At 41.9% G+C, this 14334-nt stretch overlaps 1 protein-coding gene across 4 annotated transcripts in view; it reads right to left on the reverse strand.

Annotated features, from left to right (window-relative positions):
• Positions 1-9397: 9397 nt before the first annotated feature.
• Positions 9398-14334, reverse strand: part of LOC121608742 (arf-GAP with Rho-GAP domain, ANK repeat and PH domain-containing protein 1-like) — a 52223-nt gene continuing 47286 nt past the window's right edge. For all 4 annotated transcript variants that reach the window (XM_041940069.1, XM_041940067.1, XM_041940068.1 and 1 more), the window contains 2 exons: positions 13379-13416; positions 9398-12040 (listed from right to left, as the gene is read on the reverse strand). In XM_041940069.1, coding sequence (XP_041796003.1) covers positions 13396-13416 — 21 coding nt within the window. In that variant the 3' untranslated portion in view covers positions 9398-12040; positions 13379-13395. The remainder of the gene's footprint in view (positions 12041-13378; positions 13417-14334) is intronic.

Raw genomic sequence — 14334 nt, forward strand, 5'->3', positions numbered from 1 at the left:
TCGTCAGCTTAATTTTTCAGAATGGGAAGCTCCAGCTCCTTTAGATCCATATCAAATGCACATACATAAGAAACCCCAACTAAGACAGCAAGCAAAGACTTGAGTGTGACTCACATTGGCAGTGACATTGGTTCACCGGTTAACCTCACACGCTGCTCAGGCGTCAAGTCCTTTTACCAAGGCCTAAATCTAACTCTAAATCTGTCTTTGTTTACATTTTCATGAATACAAGAAAACATGCAAATACAGCAATTTAGTCTCTTCTGCATTTAACACTTCTCTTAATTTCATGCATCATCTGCATCAAATAATAAAAGGGGGGGATTATCCCTCAAGTGCAAAGCAGCGTAAGCACAAGAGAGACATACACTCAGTTTCACACAGATGGTGGCATTTGTTGGAAAAAGCTGATACGTTTCTACGGCTTAGTGGCAGCATCGTACAGCGCTGTGCCACACATATGTGCTGAGACACGCACAGTGAAACGAACAAATAATGAAGTTGGAAGAGAGAGATGAGGATGGTGACTTTGCAGAAAAGAGAGAAATGAGGAGAGAAATAGAGGATTAGGTTACAACGTCAAAAGTTCTGCGCACATTAAGAAAACTGGCAGAGAAGTTTGGAGAATCATAATGGAATTAGACTGTGGAATTACTGTAGTTTCTCCTCCTCTGTGTATGTGTGTGTGTGATTTAGGATACAGTCTGGGTTATTTTCAGCCCCTGTAAATTGTATTTTTAATACCCCCCCTTTACTGTGTGCAGAGTTTAGTCCTTTTCCCAAATAGCTTATGTAACTCAGTGAGCATAACCCAAGACTACACACACACACACAAACACACACACACACACACACACACACACACACAGGACAGGAGGCCCTGTGGCTACATCATATGCACAGTCTCTCTATTTTCTCTCCCGTTCCCTGAACAGCACCCATGCTGCTTTGTGCTCAGAGTGCTGATCCTAACTGCAGACATATGATGCATGAAGGCCTCCCTTGTCTGTGCTGTGTCCATTTTTATGTTTCATTTTTCAGCACCGTGGCTCAACCACTGCCACAGCACTATCACAGGTTCTAATACCACAATCCACACAGGTGTGCGTGAACATGCACGCTATGAAAGATGCATACAGATCAGGCCACGGCTTGGTTCACAATCTTGGAGTCATTTTTAAACCAGAAAATATAGAAATGGGCAAAAACAGAAGATAACAAAATCTGTAACGCACGCGTATTACGAGACATACTGACCATTATCTCCTCAGTTATCACTTGACCTTACACATAAAACACCGCTGTTAATCAAGGTTTAACTGTGCAGAAAGGACATGAGAAATTTTTTCGAGTAAAAATATTCAGTTTCACATGTGAAGTGTTTGAAAAACGTGACGACATGTGGCTCTTCACAGCTCATAAAAAGCCTTTCAGCACATGAACAACTTTCATGTAATTTGTGTCTTTATGTGTGTGCACGACATGTGCAGTGATCTTTAAAGATTTCAGACAAACTGAGGGGTCAAGTGTTCCTTCATGAGTTATGTTATCTTTTGTACTAATGGACCCAAATGCTACAACTCAGACAAGGGGGGCAGGAGTCTAGTAAAAAGTCAGTGTTTTAATAAATGCTTCATAGAACAGATGAGTTCAGATGATTCACAAAAAAACTGAAGAGATGGCGGAGGAGGAACAGGCCAGAAGAGCGTCCAGATCCAGTAACTCACAAGGCACAGACAGACAGACGGGACATGGGTGGAAACAGGAGACAGTTTGGCACCTGAGCACAAAAACCAAGGGTCAGAAAAGGCAGGTAAGCAGACAGGTAAAAAGATGTCAAAGATACTGAAGTGATTCTTCAGAGGTCTCACTCATTACGACGTGAATGAACTGACGATTTGACGAATACTGGATGGAAACACCGTTGCTTTTATGCTCAGGCAGCAGGTGAGTCCTTGTTGTCTGATTGAGAGCAGGTGTGCTCAGGAGAGCCACGCCCTGCAGTGAGACACACACACACACACACACACACACACAAACAGGACAGACAGGGGAGAGACAGAGGGAAACACAAAGACACAGTGAAGGAGAGGAAACCTGCAGGTCCCCAAGAGTTAAGAAAATCCTCCGACTTCTTAAGATAAATGAGGCATTTTAAAACTCCGGAAGATTATCTAAAAAAATTGGCCGCTCTTCTCAGCTCAGGAAGTCGACTGATGGAGACACTTTACATGGTTTTCACGGAACAGTGACCATATGTGCAGTAAGATCAAGATAAGATAAATACAATAAGAATAGAAACAACAGCCATGAGTGAAAAGAGTAGATTATAACATCTGTGCCTAATAGAATAACAATAAAGACAAATAAATTTAGTAAAATCAAGTCAAAAAGAAAAATAAGTGTAGGCAATGATATTGAAAAGATATAAAAAGTAATTTTCCAGATTAATGTTGCTTCTGATCTTGAAAAAGCAGTATTGTAAATTAATTGAAAAGTAAAATTGTTTGTCCCAAACTGTCCCAAAACCACATGATTGAATTCTATGTGACTTATATGTGTTGGTGAGGCTTAAAATCTGACGTCCCATATGTTTTCTATGGCCGCGCAATCTTATCAGATGGAGCTATTTCAGATGCATCCTTTCAAGCACATTTCTCCAAAACGTCAGCATGGTCACTGTAATATCCTGAGCCAAGTGCGAGCCCTTGACCAGATTTTAAAATAAAGCTTTGTTTGACCACGGTTTGTCCACATAACATGAGTGGTAATGACAGTGGCTGTCCTGGAGAGCGGAGGGCCAAACAGGGCATTGGGACGTCAGTGAAATCCACAAACACAACAGTGCTGTAGTGCAGTGATGTGTCATCTGTGTGCCGGAGGGAACCCAGAGAGAGGACAAATACGAGGAAGACAACGTAGATGAGAAAAAGAGGTGGACTCACTGTCAAAATATTTAAACAGATACGCTTTATTCATGCCACTGTGTCAGGAGAGAAACGTGCTCGCCGGCATACAGATGACGCTACAGGCCTACTGCTACAGCAGCTGCCTTTACAATACAGTGACATCATCTGCCCTGCGGCCTCCGTGTGTGTGTGTGTGTGTGTGTGTGTTCATCAAATCAATCAGGTTTAATTAAACTGTACAGTGATTAAGGGACAGATTCCTCAGTCTGTCAGCTTGTGCACATCCGGCATCACCCTCACACACACACACACACACACACACACACACACACACAGAGCAGCTCGTGGTGCACTAGCCCACAGCATCTTCAGAGTGACTAATCTACTATTAGCACTTGTCTCCCAGGCCCTCCCTTCCTCCTTCTCACCACTCCCTTCCTCTCCTTCTACTCCCTCTCCTCCTCCATCGATTTGGAGCTCAAAGGGTTTTTTGATTGTTCATGTTCATCTTCTAAAAAATAACAGTGGTGATTATGTGAAATGACAACATCTTAATTCATCTTTTGTTTCTTTTCGTATCCCCCTCTGTCACGTTTACTCCCACCCCATTCTCCTCTCACTACATTCATCACCTCCCTTTATTTACTCCTCATTTTTCCTTCTTTGCCTTCATCCTCTTCATCCCTCCTTACCTACATGTTTTCTCAAGCTTCCTCCTCCTCTCTCCCCTGTAACGTCTCTTATCCCTTTTATATCTCCACACCTCGACATTCTCTCTCTCCCTCTTTGCAGTTTCTCCTCTTCCTCCCTCCAGTCCTCCTCCTCCTTCCCCACCACCACCACCTCGTGAGTCCCTCCATGGCGATCGTATCTGCGAGATAAGCTGGGTGTCAGACACGAAATGTTCTCCAATTTCTCTGTCTGTCTGCTGCTGGTGAGAAATGGGCAGAATGAAAGATAAAGTCAAAGAATGACGACCGGAGTGAGAGGGAGCAGGAAAAGGAGTGAAAGCAACAGAGATCCAGGCAGACAGGTGCTGGAGAGGGGAAGACAGCGGCAGATATGAGGTGAGCATATGGAGGAGGACGACAGAAAGGCATTTATATTTTATACTGTTCCCCGTCACTCATCCAGAGAACATCCAGAGTTCAACTTTAGAATAAGCTAAAAGGAATAGTTTGACATTTTGGGAAATACATATTTTCTTAAATGCACTTACGGCTGTGTATGTCTAATAATCACTTTTATTGTTTCAATATCATATTGCACACTTTAGTTTATTATTACTTACTTAGGTTTTTACAATGCTTTTGTTTTACTGTCAGTCTATGGCATTCTGTTTTTCTTTTTTATTTTGTGAAGCACTTTGTAACTATGTTTTGAAAGGTACAAATACAATAGACTATTATTATTATTATTATTACCATTACTATTGTTGTTGTTGTTCACTTTCTTGCAGAGAATAAGATGCGAAGTTTGACACCACTCTCATGTCTGGAGGGTATGAAGCTACAGCCGGCAGTGGGTTAGCTTAGCTTAGCTTAGCACACAGACTGGAAACGGGCAAACAGTTAGCCTGGCTCTGTCTAAAGTTAACAAAATCCACCCATCAACACCGGCCAAGAAGTAGTCCTCGTAAAACAGCAAATCATCATCTCAGACAGATTTAAAAAACAAGATATAAGGTGGTAATCATGAGGGCTTTAGAAGTGCTGGTTTGAGATATTTGGGACAGAGCCAGGCTGCTTCCCCCTGCTTCCAGTCTTTGTGCTAAGCTAAGATAAGCTAACCAGCTGCTGGTTGTAGCTGTACAGACTTAAGTGAGATTAATTCTCCCGTCGAACTCTCTGAAAGATTATTTTCCAAAAAGATTAACTATATCTCTAAATGTTTCATATTGCAAGAGGCAACAGTTGAAACATGAATACATAGTAAATATACACGTATCAGATAGACAAGGTATCTGCATTTAGTCAGCAAAATGGTGAAGATGTTTTAAATGTACTTGTTTTGTAATATATGTTTTGTTTGTTAGAGATCAAGTAGAAAACATGAAAAGATGGAGGACACACCCAACCTCTGAGAGTGATCTCTGGTCCCTGCACCTCTCCTCTCCAGCCAGGCCGGGACAGGACGGCTCCCAGTCGTTGTCTGATTGATTGTGCAGAACATGGGAAGTCGAGAGCGTTTGCCATGGGGATGAGAAGAGGGGCTTTTTCCTCCCTATTCTTTCTTTTTTTTTTTTTTGTTGAGGACCAGTAATTGGTGATAAACTTGAAGGGAGGGGTTGGAAGGCGGTAATCAGACGCAACGAAGCACGACGGCTTACGCAGAGCCCGGGAAGTGCTGCAGGACTCAGGAAGTGTGTGTGTATGTGTGTATGTGTGAGACACAAAAGTCAGTTTGTGTGAGTTAAGGCAGAGAGAGAGCGGGAGAGAAGATCATATGTGTGTTCAATTGCGAGTGTGTGTGTTTTTCAGTCAGCTGGAGGTGACTGAAGACAAGGTGTTAATGAAATAAATAAAGGGAGGCTGTTCAGATGATCTGCATCCTGCTGAGAGACGCTCCACGTGGCACTGCAGACCATCATCATCGTCAGGATCGCACAACTTCACTCCGGCTCCATTTTCATTTGCAGCTGCAGCCTTCAGGAGCTGCTGCAGGGATGACAACGACTGCACAAACACACACATACCTAACTGCGACAAACAACAGCTGAGAGTATAGAGTGGGATGAGGAGAACAGCATATATTTATTTTAGTGTCAGAGCTGGGAAATACACAGCTACATAATATATGCCACTCCATGCCTTAAAGCTGCATGTTTTTCATGTTTCTTTAAGATTTCGTAGCCCCCGGAGGAGCTGCATGTACTCACCTATCTTTTGTATTTCTGTGATTTGAGTTAGGTAAGGCCATAAGTGTTGTGGTGTGTAGGTGTGGGGACACACCCTCAGGTGTCAGTGCTAACATGGTGTGTTCCTGTACTTTCTCTGCTCTGAGCCAGTGTAGTCTAGATTGGCTGCAGGCCTGCTCCATGTTTGATAGGTAAACGTATTCAATTCTGATCAATATTTTGCATCTGGCTGCTGACCCGAAAGAGCCGATGAATGATCTGCTGCACAAATTAGTTAAGGTCTTATGTAAACATAATTTTGCATCAATATTTTGCTCAGTAGCTACAAAGTGTCTTGGGATGAACTCCCTTCTCTTTTATCTTTTCACCATGTTGTTCAGACTTTCTTTCATGGTTTTGGGGATGTGAAAACTAGGTTCGCCCCAATCCCATTAATTTAAGCCACAATTGAGACAATGGAAAAATAGCACAGATGAGAGTTTAGTTAGCAAGTACAATTAGGAAACAAGCATACTGTACCATCCAGCTAAACATGTTTTGCCATATTAATGCCTTTAGAGGTGATTCTACCTTTTAATGAACTACATGTTCACATGTTTTTTTTATAACCAAAAACAGATGAGAGAGCTGCTCAGGCTTTTTAACCACTCGTGCCTCATTATCTTAATCTCGCTGACAAGTTATTTGAGGATCCAGTACATGACGAAGAAGAAAAAGCTTTCGAGAAGGCAGATGTACTCCCTGTCTCACCTGTACATGTGTCATCACAGCTCTTCAGTCCCGCTGACAGCTGCTTAAATCAACGTGTGCTACTGAACTTCAGCACCGAGTGACGGAGACCAGACAGAAAGGGCGCGCGCTGCTTTCAGAACATGTGAACCTACAGATCTGAAGAACAACATTAAAGAAAATACGGCGTGACCGCTGACAGTAATGCTTTTTATAGTAAAAATGCTGCAAGGGTCAACACCTTTGATGTGACCCTCGCTTGCTTGGCTGGTTTCCTTGGCAGAAAAGCAGAACACTTTTGTGGCTGAAATGATTTTGTGTGGGACCCAAAAGGAGAAAAAGAGTAATGAATGTGAGCTGTACAAACAGGTCCAATTGATTAGATCTGCAAAACTTGTCTAAAGCTCATCAGTGGTGGATTGGAAAGTTTTACAGGTGGGTGGGCTGCAGGTTCTGGCTGGGTGAGCAAGCACAGGGTGCAGACTACTTATCCAAGTCTGGACTGATGCCTCATGCAGCTAAACACTGCAGGTGGATGGAGAAGGTGCAATGAAGGACGCAAGGTATACAGATAAATATGATTTGTAGGCTGGTATCTACAGTATGCCAAAGATGGCTGGAGTGCACTACGTGATTGATTTGCTTTTTAGATAACCTAAGGACCGCTGTTGTAGAGCAGGTGTTTGCTTTTTGAGGCTGCTGAAAGGTACTGTGAAGAGGGAAATCAAATCTAACTTTATTTATTTTCCCCCCTTTATACCAAATGACAATAGAAAGCGCTTCATGCTACCATAAAGCAGAATGAATTAGTGTTGGCGCAGGGCCAGTACATGCATCATTCTTTTTGTCAGACAATCATCAGCTGGGACCACTCACTTGCATTTAGAAAAAAATCTAAAAACTGAACAGTTTTTTTACTTAATCAATACTAGAGTTGAACTGCACAGGCTACGTCCAAATGTGCGATAAATGTGTGTGTGAAGAAAAAAGACTGAGGTTATCATATTGGTGCAGCATTTGCTGCTTCAGTGTCCACTGTGAATTCTAATCATGTGGTTAGTATAAACCTTTCTGAAGTAAAATTATGTTGATATGTATGTAAATAAAAGTCCTCATTGTGCAGTAAAATGCTCCCTGTCAGTGTTTTACTGTTATATCTCATATTTTTGGGTTACTATTCAATGTGTTGCATTTTACTGCTGTGGATGTTGAGCTCATTTTAAATACTTTACATACTGTTGGGTAGTTATACAGCAATGCATCATGTTCTATAAGACCACTGTATGGTGTTGCATCGCCGTCCTGTGAGAACCAAAAATCTCTTAACATTCAACTTTTCATGAGCTCAGAAAACAGCCTGTTTTCTGAGCTCATTTCTGAGTTTTATGATGATGCATCTTCCAGCTAATCAGAGAGGCTTTTAAATAGTTTATTTAGCTGAAGAAGTAGCAGAATAACCCCTAACCCATAAAGGAGCACTTCCACCTTCAGGCTATTAGAAAAATTCCAATTCAAAAGATCCATGGTTTTCACTGGACAGGAGAAAACTGAAGTGTAACTAAGCTGTCAGACAAATGTAGTGGTAGAGTACAATAATTGCCGATGGGATTAAGTGGACTAGAAGATAAAGTTACAAACAACGGAAATACACAAGTACTTTGAATTTGTAGTGAAGTTGAACAGTAACAACCCTCAACCCTACAGTACTTGAGTAAATGTACTTACAGCAGTTACATTCTGCCACTGATCTTTGAACAATGAGTGCGACCTGTCACTCTGCACTCAGACCCACATACTGTACGCTTTTCACTGCTGACTAGGTTCAGGCTGAGCCTCACATCAGAGAAGCTTCCGTGCCTGCTGATGCAGCGCAGCGTGCCGCGAAAGCCAATTTAAGTGTCACTCACTCATGCTGCTCTTGTTGCTGTGTGCACTGAGTGGAAATGAAGAAAATTGGCTCACACAGGTGGAAGTCCAGATTTCTGTGGGAGGCTGTCCCCTGTCACTGTCCACCCTATTGTTTGTCTGTTTTAGGAGCTGTGGCACACTGTGCTCCACAAGAATTTACATTTTATTTTTGGCAGCTGGCAGGTGGTCCTGCCACCCTGTAGGTCGGCCCCTGAAGCTCACCTCCTTAGTTTTAAATTTATCTCCGTCTTCCATTGCTGCCCCCTCTCTGAACCACACTCTCCATCCTTCTACTTAATGCAACTGCTGCTGACCTATGTGATAAAGGCCATTTTTGTATGTGTGTGTGTGTGTTCTTCCCCCGGTGGGTCTCCTGTGCATGTGTGTGTGAACAGTATAGTGAAGGCCTCCTGTGTGTGAGGACCTTACGGGGCTCTCCGGTGTGTGTCTCGAGGTACAGAGTGACCCTGATGTGTCAACTCTGCTTAGAAGAATGAACGGAGAGCTGGTGGACCACCGTGACTCACGCTCCTTAGGGTTCTCCCTATGATCACTGCACGCCCCCCTCCCACACACACACACATACACACTCTCACACTCTTGACATTTTTCCTCGAAGCCCATCTATAGGCTTCCAATTTAAGACTGTAGCACGGCATTGTCATGAAACCCGCAGGCCTCACAAAAGTTTCTGTCCCTATACATTTGTGTTCACTGTATATGCACATGTGTAATGTGCTGTGTACGTGTTTGTAGCCCAGCTTGTCTCTTCACAGTTGCCCTGCAGGGCAGATTAGAGCCTGACTGTTGGTGCGATTGCGCATTAATTTCATAAAAGTGCTGAAGAGAAACAAGTGGATTACCATGAGGGCAAAGCAGAGCTGCAGGGCATCAACCTTTTGGAAAAACACATTTTTTGAAGATTAAAATGAGCTATGTGACTAGGCACCACAATTACATGTATGTTCAGAAAAACACAACATGCACACACAACTAGCAGAACGTATTTATTAAGAGTTTCAGAGATGCAAAATCAGTTAAATGTAACAGATAAGGAAGAGACTTTTACACTTTGTTTGACAACACTGAATCACTGTTTCTACAGAGATCATCAAAAAAAGGTCTCCTCACAAACGTGTACAAAATAGCTAGAAATATAAAACAGCAAATAATTAATTGCATAAGTATTCACCCATCATGGCTGCACTCAAGTGTTTGTGTAATACGTCAAAAACTGATCATTTGTAATTGTTGGAAAGGTCCAACAGCTTGTCAGTTTTCTGAACAAATCACATTCAAAACAAATCTGTGAGGGAAAGATGCAAGAAAACGTCCACTAAATGACTGTTAAGAGTATTAAGATCCATCATAAAGAAAATGGCCAAACTCGAAATCTGCCGAGAACAACTGTGTAAAAAGGGCACTTAGATGGAAGCCACCAAGAAGCCTGTGGACAGTACATGATGGGAGGAACAACTGGTGCTTCCCCAGCCGCTGCTTTATGGCTGCTCAGAGAACTCACGACTTCAAAATGTTTGCCGGAGGGCAGGAAAGAGACTGAACCACAGCAGAGTAAGACTGCCCTGTCAGATGACTTCAGGTCCCACAGCCCAAATTAAAAAAAATCCATCCCAAGTTTGTGGTAAACCTTAATTGTTGCAATGCTTATAGTTCCCACACAGCTCGACAGAGCTTACTGAGTAAATACTTCCGCAAACATTTATTTCATGTTTGATACTTTTACGTAATTTTGATCGATTTGTAAATACCTGCTTTTTCTTTCTTTCATTATCTTACTTACTTACTCTGACTTACGGCACATCCACTATGATTTAAAGCTGAAAATAATAAAACATGAAATAAAGCACGTGGAGGGAATGAGCATTTTCTATACAGCAGAGTTTACAGCACAGTCTTCTCTCGGCTCCTGCTGAGGTCTGGGCTGGAGGGCAGCTAATAACAAACACGCACACATCCACACTCACGTACTGCATATACACATTATTCACACAAACTGTTCTTACAGGTGTTTAAAACTAACATTAGGCTGAACGTCATGATGTCTGAGCAGCAGAGGTGGAACAGCTGCAGCACAGCAGCTAGCGTCCTCTGCTGTCCAAATAAATAAGAAATCTTTACAACAGGAAACCTACAGGCAGCACACAGGGTAATGACGATGGGCAGTTAATTCTGCTGGCGACACGAAAAGAATATGAAACCATAATGCACTTTATTTTGTTTCTGGTGCTTACAGACAGGAACTTCTCTGCCCTGTTTTGGGCTTTTGGTGAACAAACTGTAACAATATACTGTTGTAAAGACTATGTTGTGCATAACAAACAAAAAAAAACAAAACCTTTAGTCCCATGTGACTCATTCATAATCTAAAACTTCATAAATACTGTTGGTTAATAACAAAACTGCCCATGTGCTGTATATTACCTCTGAGCATCACAGGCTCTTGAAAAAGACGCACAGAGAGGAGGCAGTGCTGTGACTGTGTGAGAGCAGGAAGAAGAGGGAACGCAGGGGGACAGGCAAGACTGCTAATCAGGCTGGGGCAAAATCATTGTTTTCAATCAGTGAAAATGGTTTGACATGTGACCTACTTGATGCACACTTTATTTGTTTCACAATAAGGGGCAATAGTAAATCAAGCACTTATTACACTTATTACAAACTCTTATTATATCACATATTCCACCTATTTCAATTTCAAAATGTCATTTAGCCCTCAGCATTCTTCTTTTAATCTGGAAAAAAGTCATGTGTTTTTCAGCACATGCCTCTCCTTCCTTCACTCCTCAAAACACACAATTTCATACAACAAGCATGTCAAAGCAGGTCACTCGCAAACATACCTACACATACTGAATGCACACTGGTGCACATGTGCAGACAAGAGCACAGATATGCGACTCTGACCGAGGTTTTGCACAGAACTGGCAAATGTCCTGTGGAGTAACAGACCAGATCCATCACCTGTCATTTCTTAGCTTTTCTCTCAGTCCCGGTCTTCGTCCCTCTGGAACAAACTCTGGAGAAAATCACCGTCTCCTATGCCATCAGCTTTGCTGACAAGAGCAATTTTGAACTGCATGATTATCCCAACAACTCTTTGCGCATTAGTACAGACAGAGTGCCAAAAACAACATTATGAACCAGATTCAGCTACAACTGCAAGACAATAAACTTCAATCTTCTATTAAAAAAAAACTGCTAAGCACTCGATGCTAGTGCCTAGAATAATAAAGTCTTTTCTGAAACAAACACATTAAAGAGGAGAGAAGGTTTCTCTCAGCATGTCTTTCATGCCTCTGTCCCATAATGCAATGCAGCTGGGCGCAGACTTGTCACACATGGAGCTGGATGCAAGTTAGGAAATATTCAGGGTGATTGTGGTCCATCAAACTGTGTCTCTTTCATTTTTAATTCTCAGCTGCTTCTACTGTGCATTGAGTCAGTGGAGGTTCATGTCATCCTGTTGTCTGTTTACATGTTCAGTTCATTTTCAAAAGGAGCAGATGGCAGTGTAAGGCCATAATCCACCTACAGTATGAGTGTCCATCATTCTGGTCGTCACGGTCACAGGATGATGCTGTCACTGGAATGTTCCGAGGTCATCGGAGGCCGACCGCTGCCCTCAAAGAACAGAAAGCCAGAGGGTCAGAATTTCAAATCGCAGCTGTATATCCTAAACCTTTTAATTTAGAAATATTAACATTATTCATTTCCATTTGTTTTTAATCTCTGTAGTTCAACAACATGCAGCTTTTATCCCTGAACCTGAAACCAGCTTCACAGTATTTTCAAAGTCCCCTGAGAGGTCAAGCTTAAAATTTTCATCCAGACTACAAATGTCTCGGAGCCATGGCAACCAGATATGAGGCTGCTGGAAAGATGTGGACTCAATAAGCCGTGGTCAAGAGAGCAGATGAACGCAGATACACCGACTAACAGATGAAGCAACACATCAGCTTAAACTAAGAGAAAATGCTTTATCTTTATCCAACTTTATGATGTGTCAACTTCAGTGGACCCTTGTATTATACAATACCCTAACACAAACCTCTTCATACCATTGGGCCTGCGTCAAATTATCGTCTTCATTACCAATCTGTCCAATATATTAATTAGATTAATCCACAAATTATGTGTATTGTCTGTAAAATGTCAAAAATTAGTGAAAAATGCAAATCAAATTTGGAGTCCAAGTTGACACCTTTAAATTACTCGTTTTGTCAGATCCACTGTGCAAAACACAAAGATATTCCTCTTAACAAAGATATGGAACAGACACAAGCAGCATGTCACAATTTAGCAGGTGGAACTAGCAAATTTTGAGAATTTTAGCTTGATGAGTAACTCAAAAGATGAACTATAATACTATATATAATATTAATCATTTATGAGAAGCTACAGTAAGATGATATGACTGTCATACACATTATACCGACATAACCAAACGATGCAAGTGTCACGGCCACCTTAGGTTCCCATACATGCTTTAATGTCATTTAAAATTGCTGTCTTTTTTATTGTTGTTGTTTCTGTTCTGAGCCAAAGAAGACTAGTGACCACTTTGTGGAAGCTAATGGGGTATGAAAAATAAAGAAAGATGGAAAAGAAGGGGAGGGTAGGGGCATTCAGTCTGCAACCTCATCAGTAGATGTCACTAAATCCTACACAGGGGACCTTTAATTTTCATTTATTTCCTTAATTAACTCTGTCATTACTGAGTTCATTGCCCCAGGTTCATCATGTTTTAATAGCTATGACTATAATTGTGAGTGAGTCCTCATCTACGGTAATTTACTCACATTCTTATGCACTGGCTTTATCACTGAAGATGGTTATATCGACCATGAGCCTGATGCAGCTCACATACACTATGGAATACACTGACATATGAGCCAAAATGTATTTAATTTGAAAATGGTACATAGAATCCACCTTCTTGGTGAAAATGTCTTACCTGACATTCAGCGACCATTATCGTACATCCCTAAAGAGCTGAAAGATAAACAACAGAGGAGGTTATGACAGGGAGGGAGATGGACAGATGGGAGAAACCCAGAGGTGTAGAAACAGACAGAGGTAAAGACAGTGATGGACTGAAGACAGGAGGGAAATGTAGGGTGATAGAGATGAAGAGGCAGGCAGGTTGTAACAGTGTATCTGAACAACAAGTGTGAAGAAGAAAAAGAAGAACTTGTTATGAGTGTGAGACAAAAGAGAAAGACAGATGTAATCAATCTGTGATATCAGCATTAAAAAAGTCACACCAAACATCACAGATTCATCCTCACACACACACAGAAACACTTCCACATCTACTCTTTCACTTTACGTTCAACATTCGACATATCAATATGCAGTGAACCTCTCCTCCACACGCCCACAAATATCCTGCAAAAACCCAGCTGCTGCCCCATCACCAAAGCAATCACACCTCCTCTCACACACAAAAATTGTATCTAGTCAATACACTAACTAGACGAGGATCAATAGAAAATATGCGGAAGGCAACAACACAGCAACCCTGGAGTGGAGTTCTTGCCAAAGACTGTGTCGAATTCTTATGTGCTGCTGCAGACGGCAGCAAACTAACAAGAAGCATGTGATGCCTGGAAACAGTAGGAGGAGACAACCGCACCGTCAGACTGAGGGCATTCAGTCCCACCGCACCAATACTGAGCGTCGACTGAATCATTTTGGATGGCTGCAATCAAATCTTATACGAAAATAAGAGAACAGATAGAGAGGGCAACATTTATGCTGCTGAACAGGTCTGACTTCAAGTCAGTGTGTTTGAAATATAGTCCAACAAAGCAGCGGTGATGTTGGTCAAACTCTTGCCAAGTATGCAACTCTGTGAGCTGATATGGCTGCAGTGCTGTGAAACAGTGTTAACCACAGTTTGCCTGCAGG

The sequence above is a fragment of the Chelmon rostratus genome, chromosome 7 (assembly GCF_017976325.1).
Source record: "Chelmon rostratus isolate fCheRos1 chromosome 7, fCheRos1.pri, whole genome shotgun sequence".
NCBI lineage: Eukaryota > Metazoa > Chordata > Actinopteri > Chaetodontiformes > Chaetodontidae > Chelmon > Chelmon rostratus.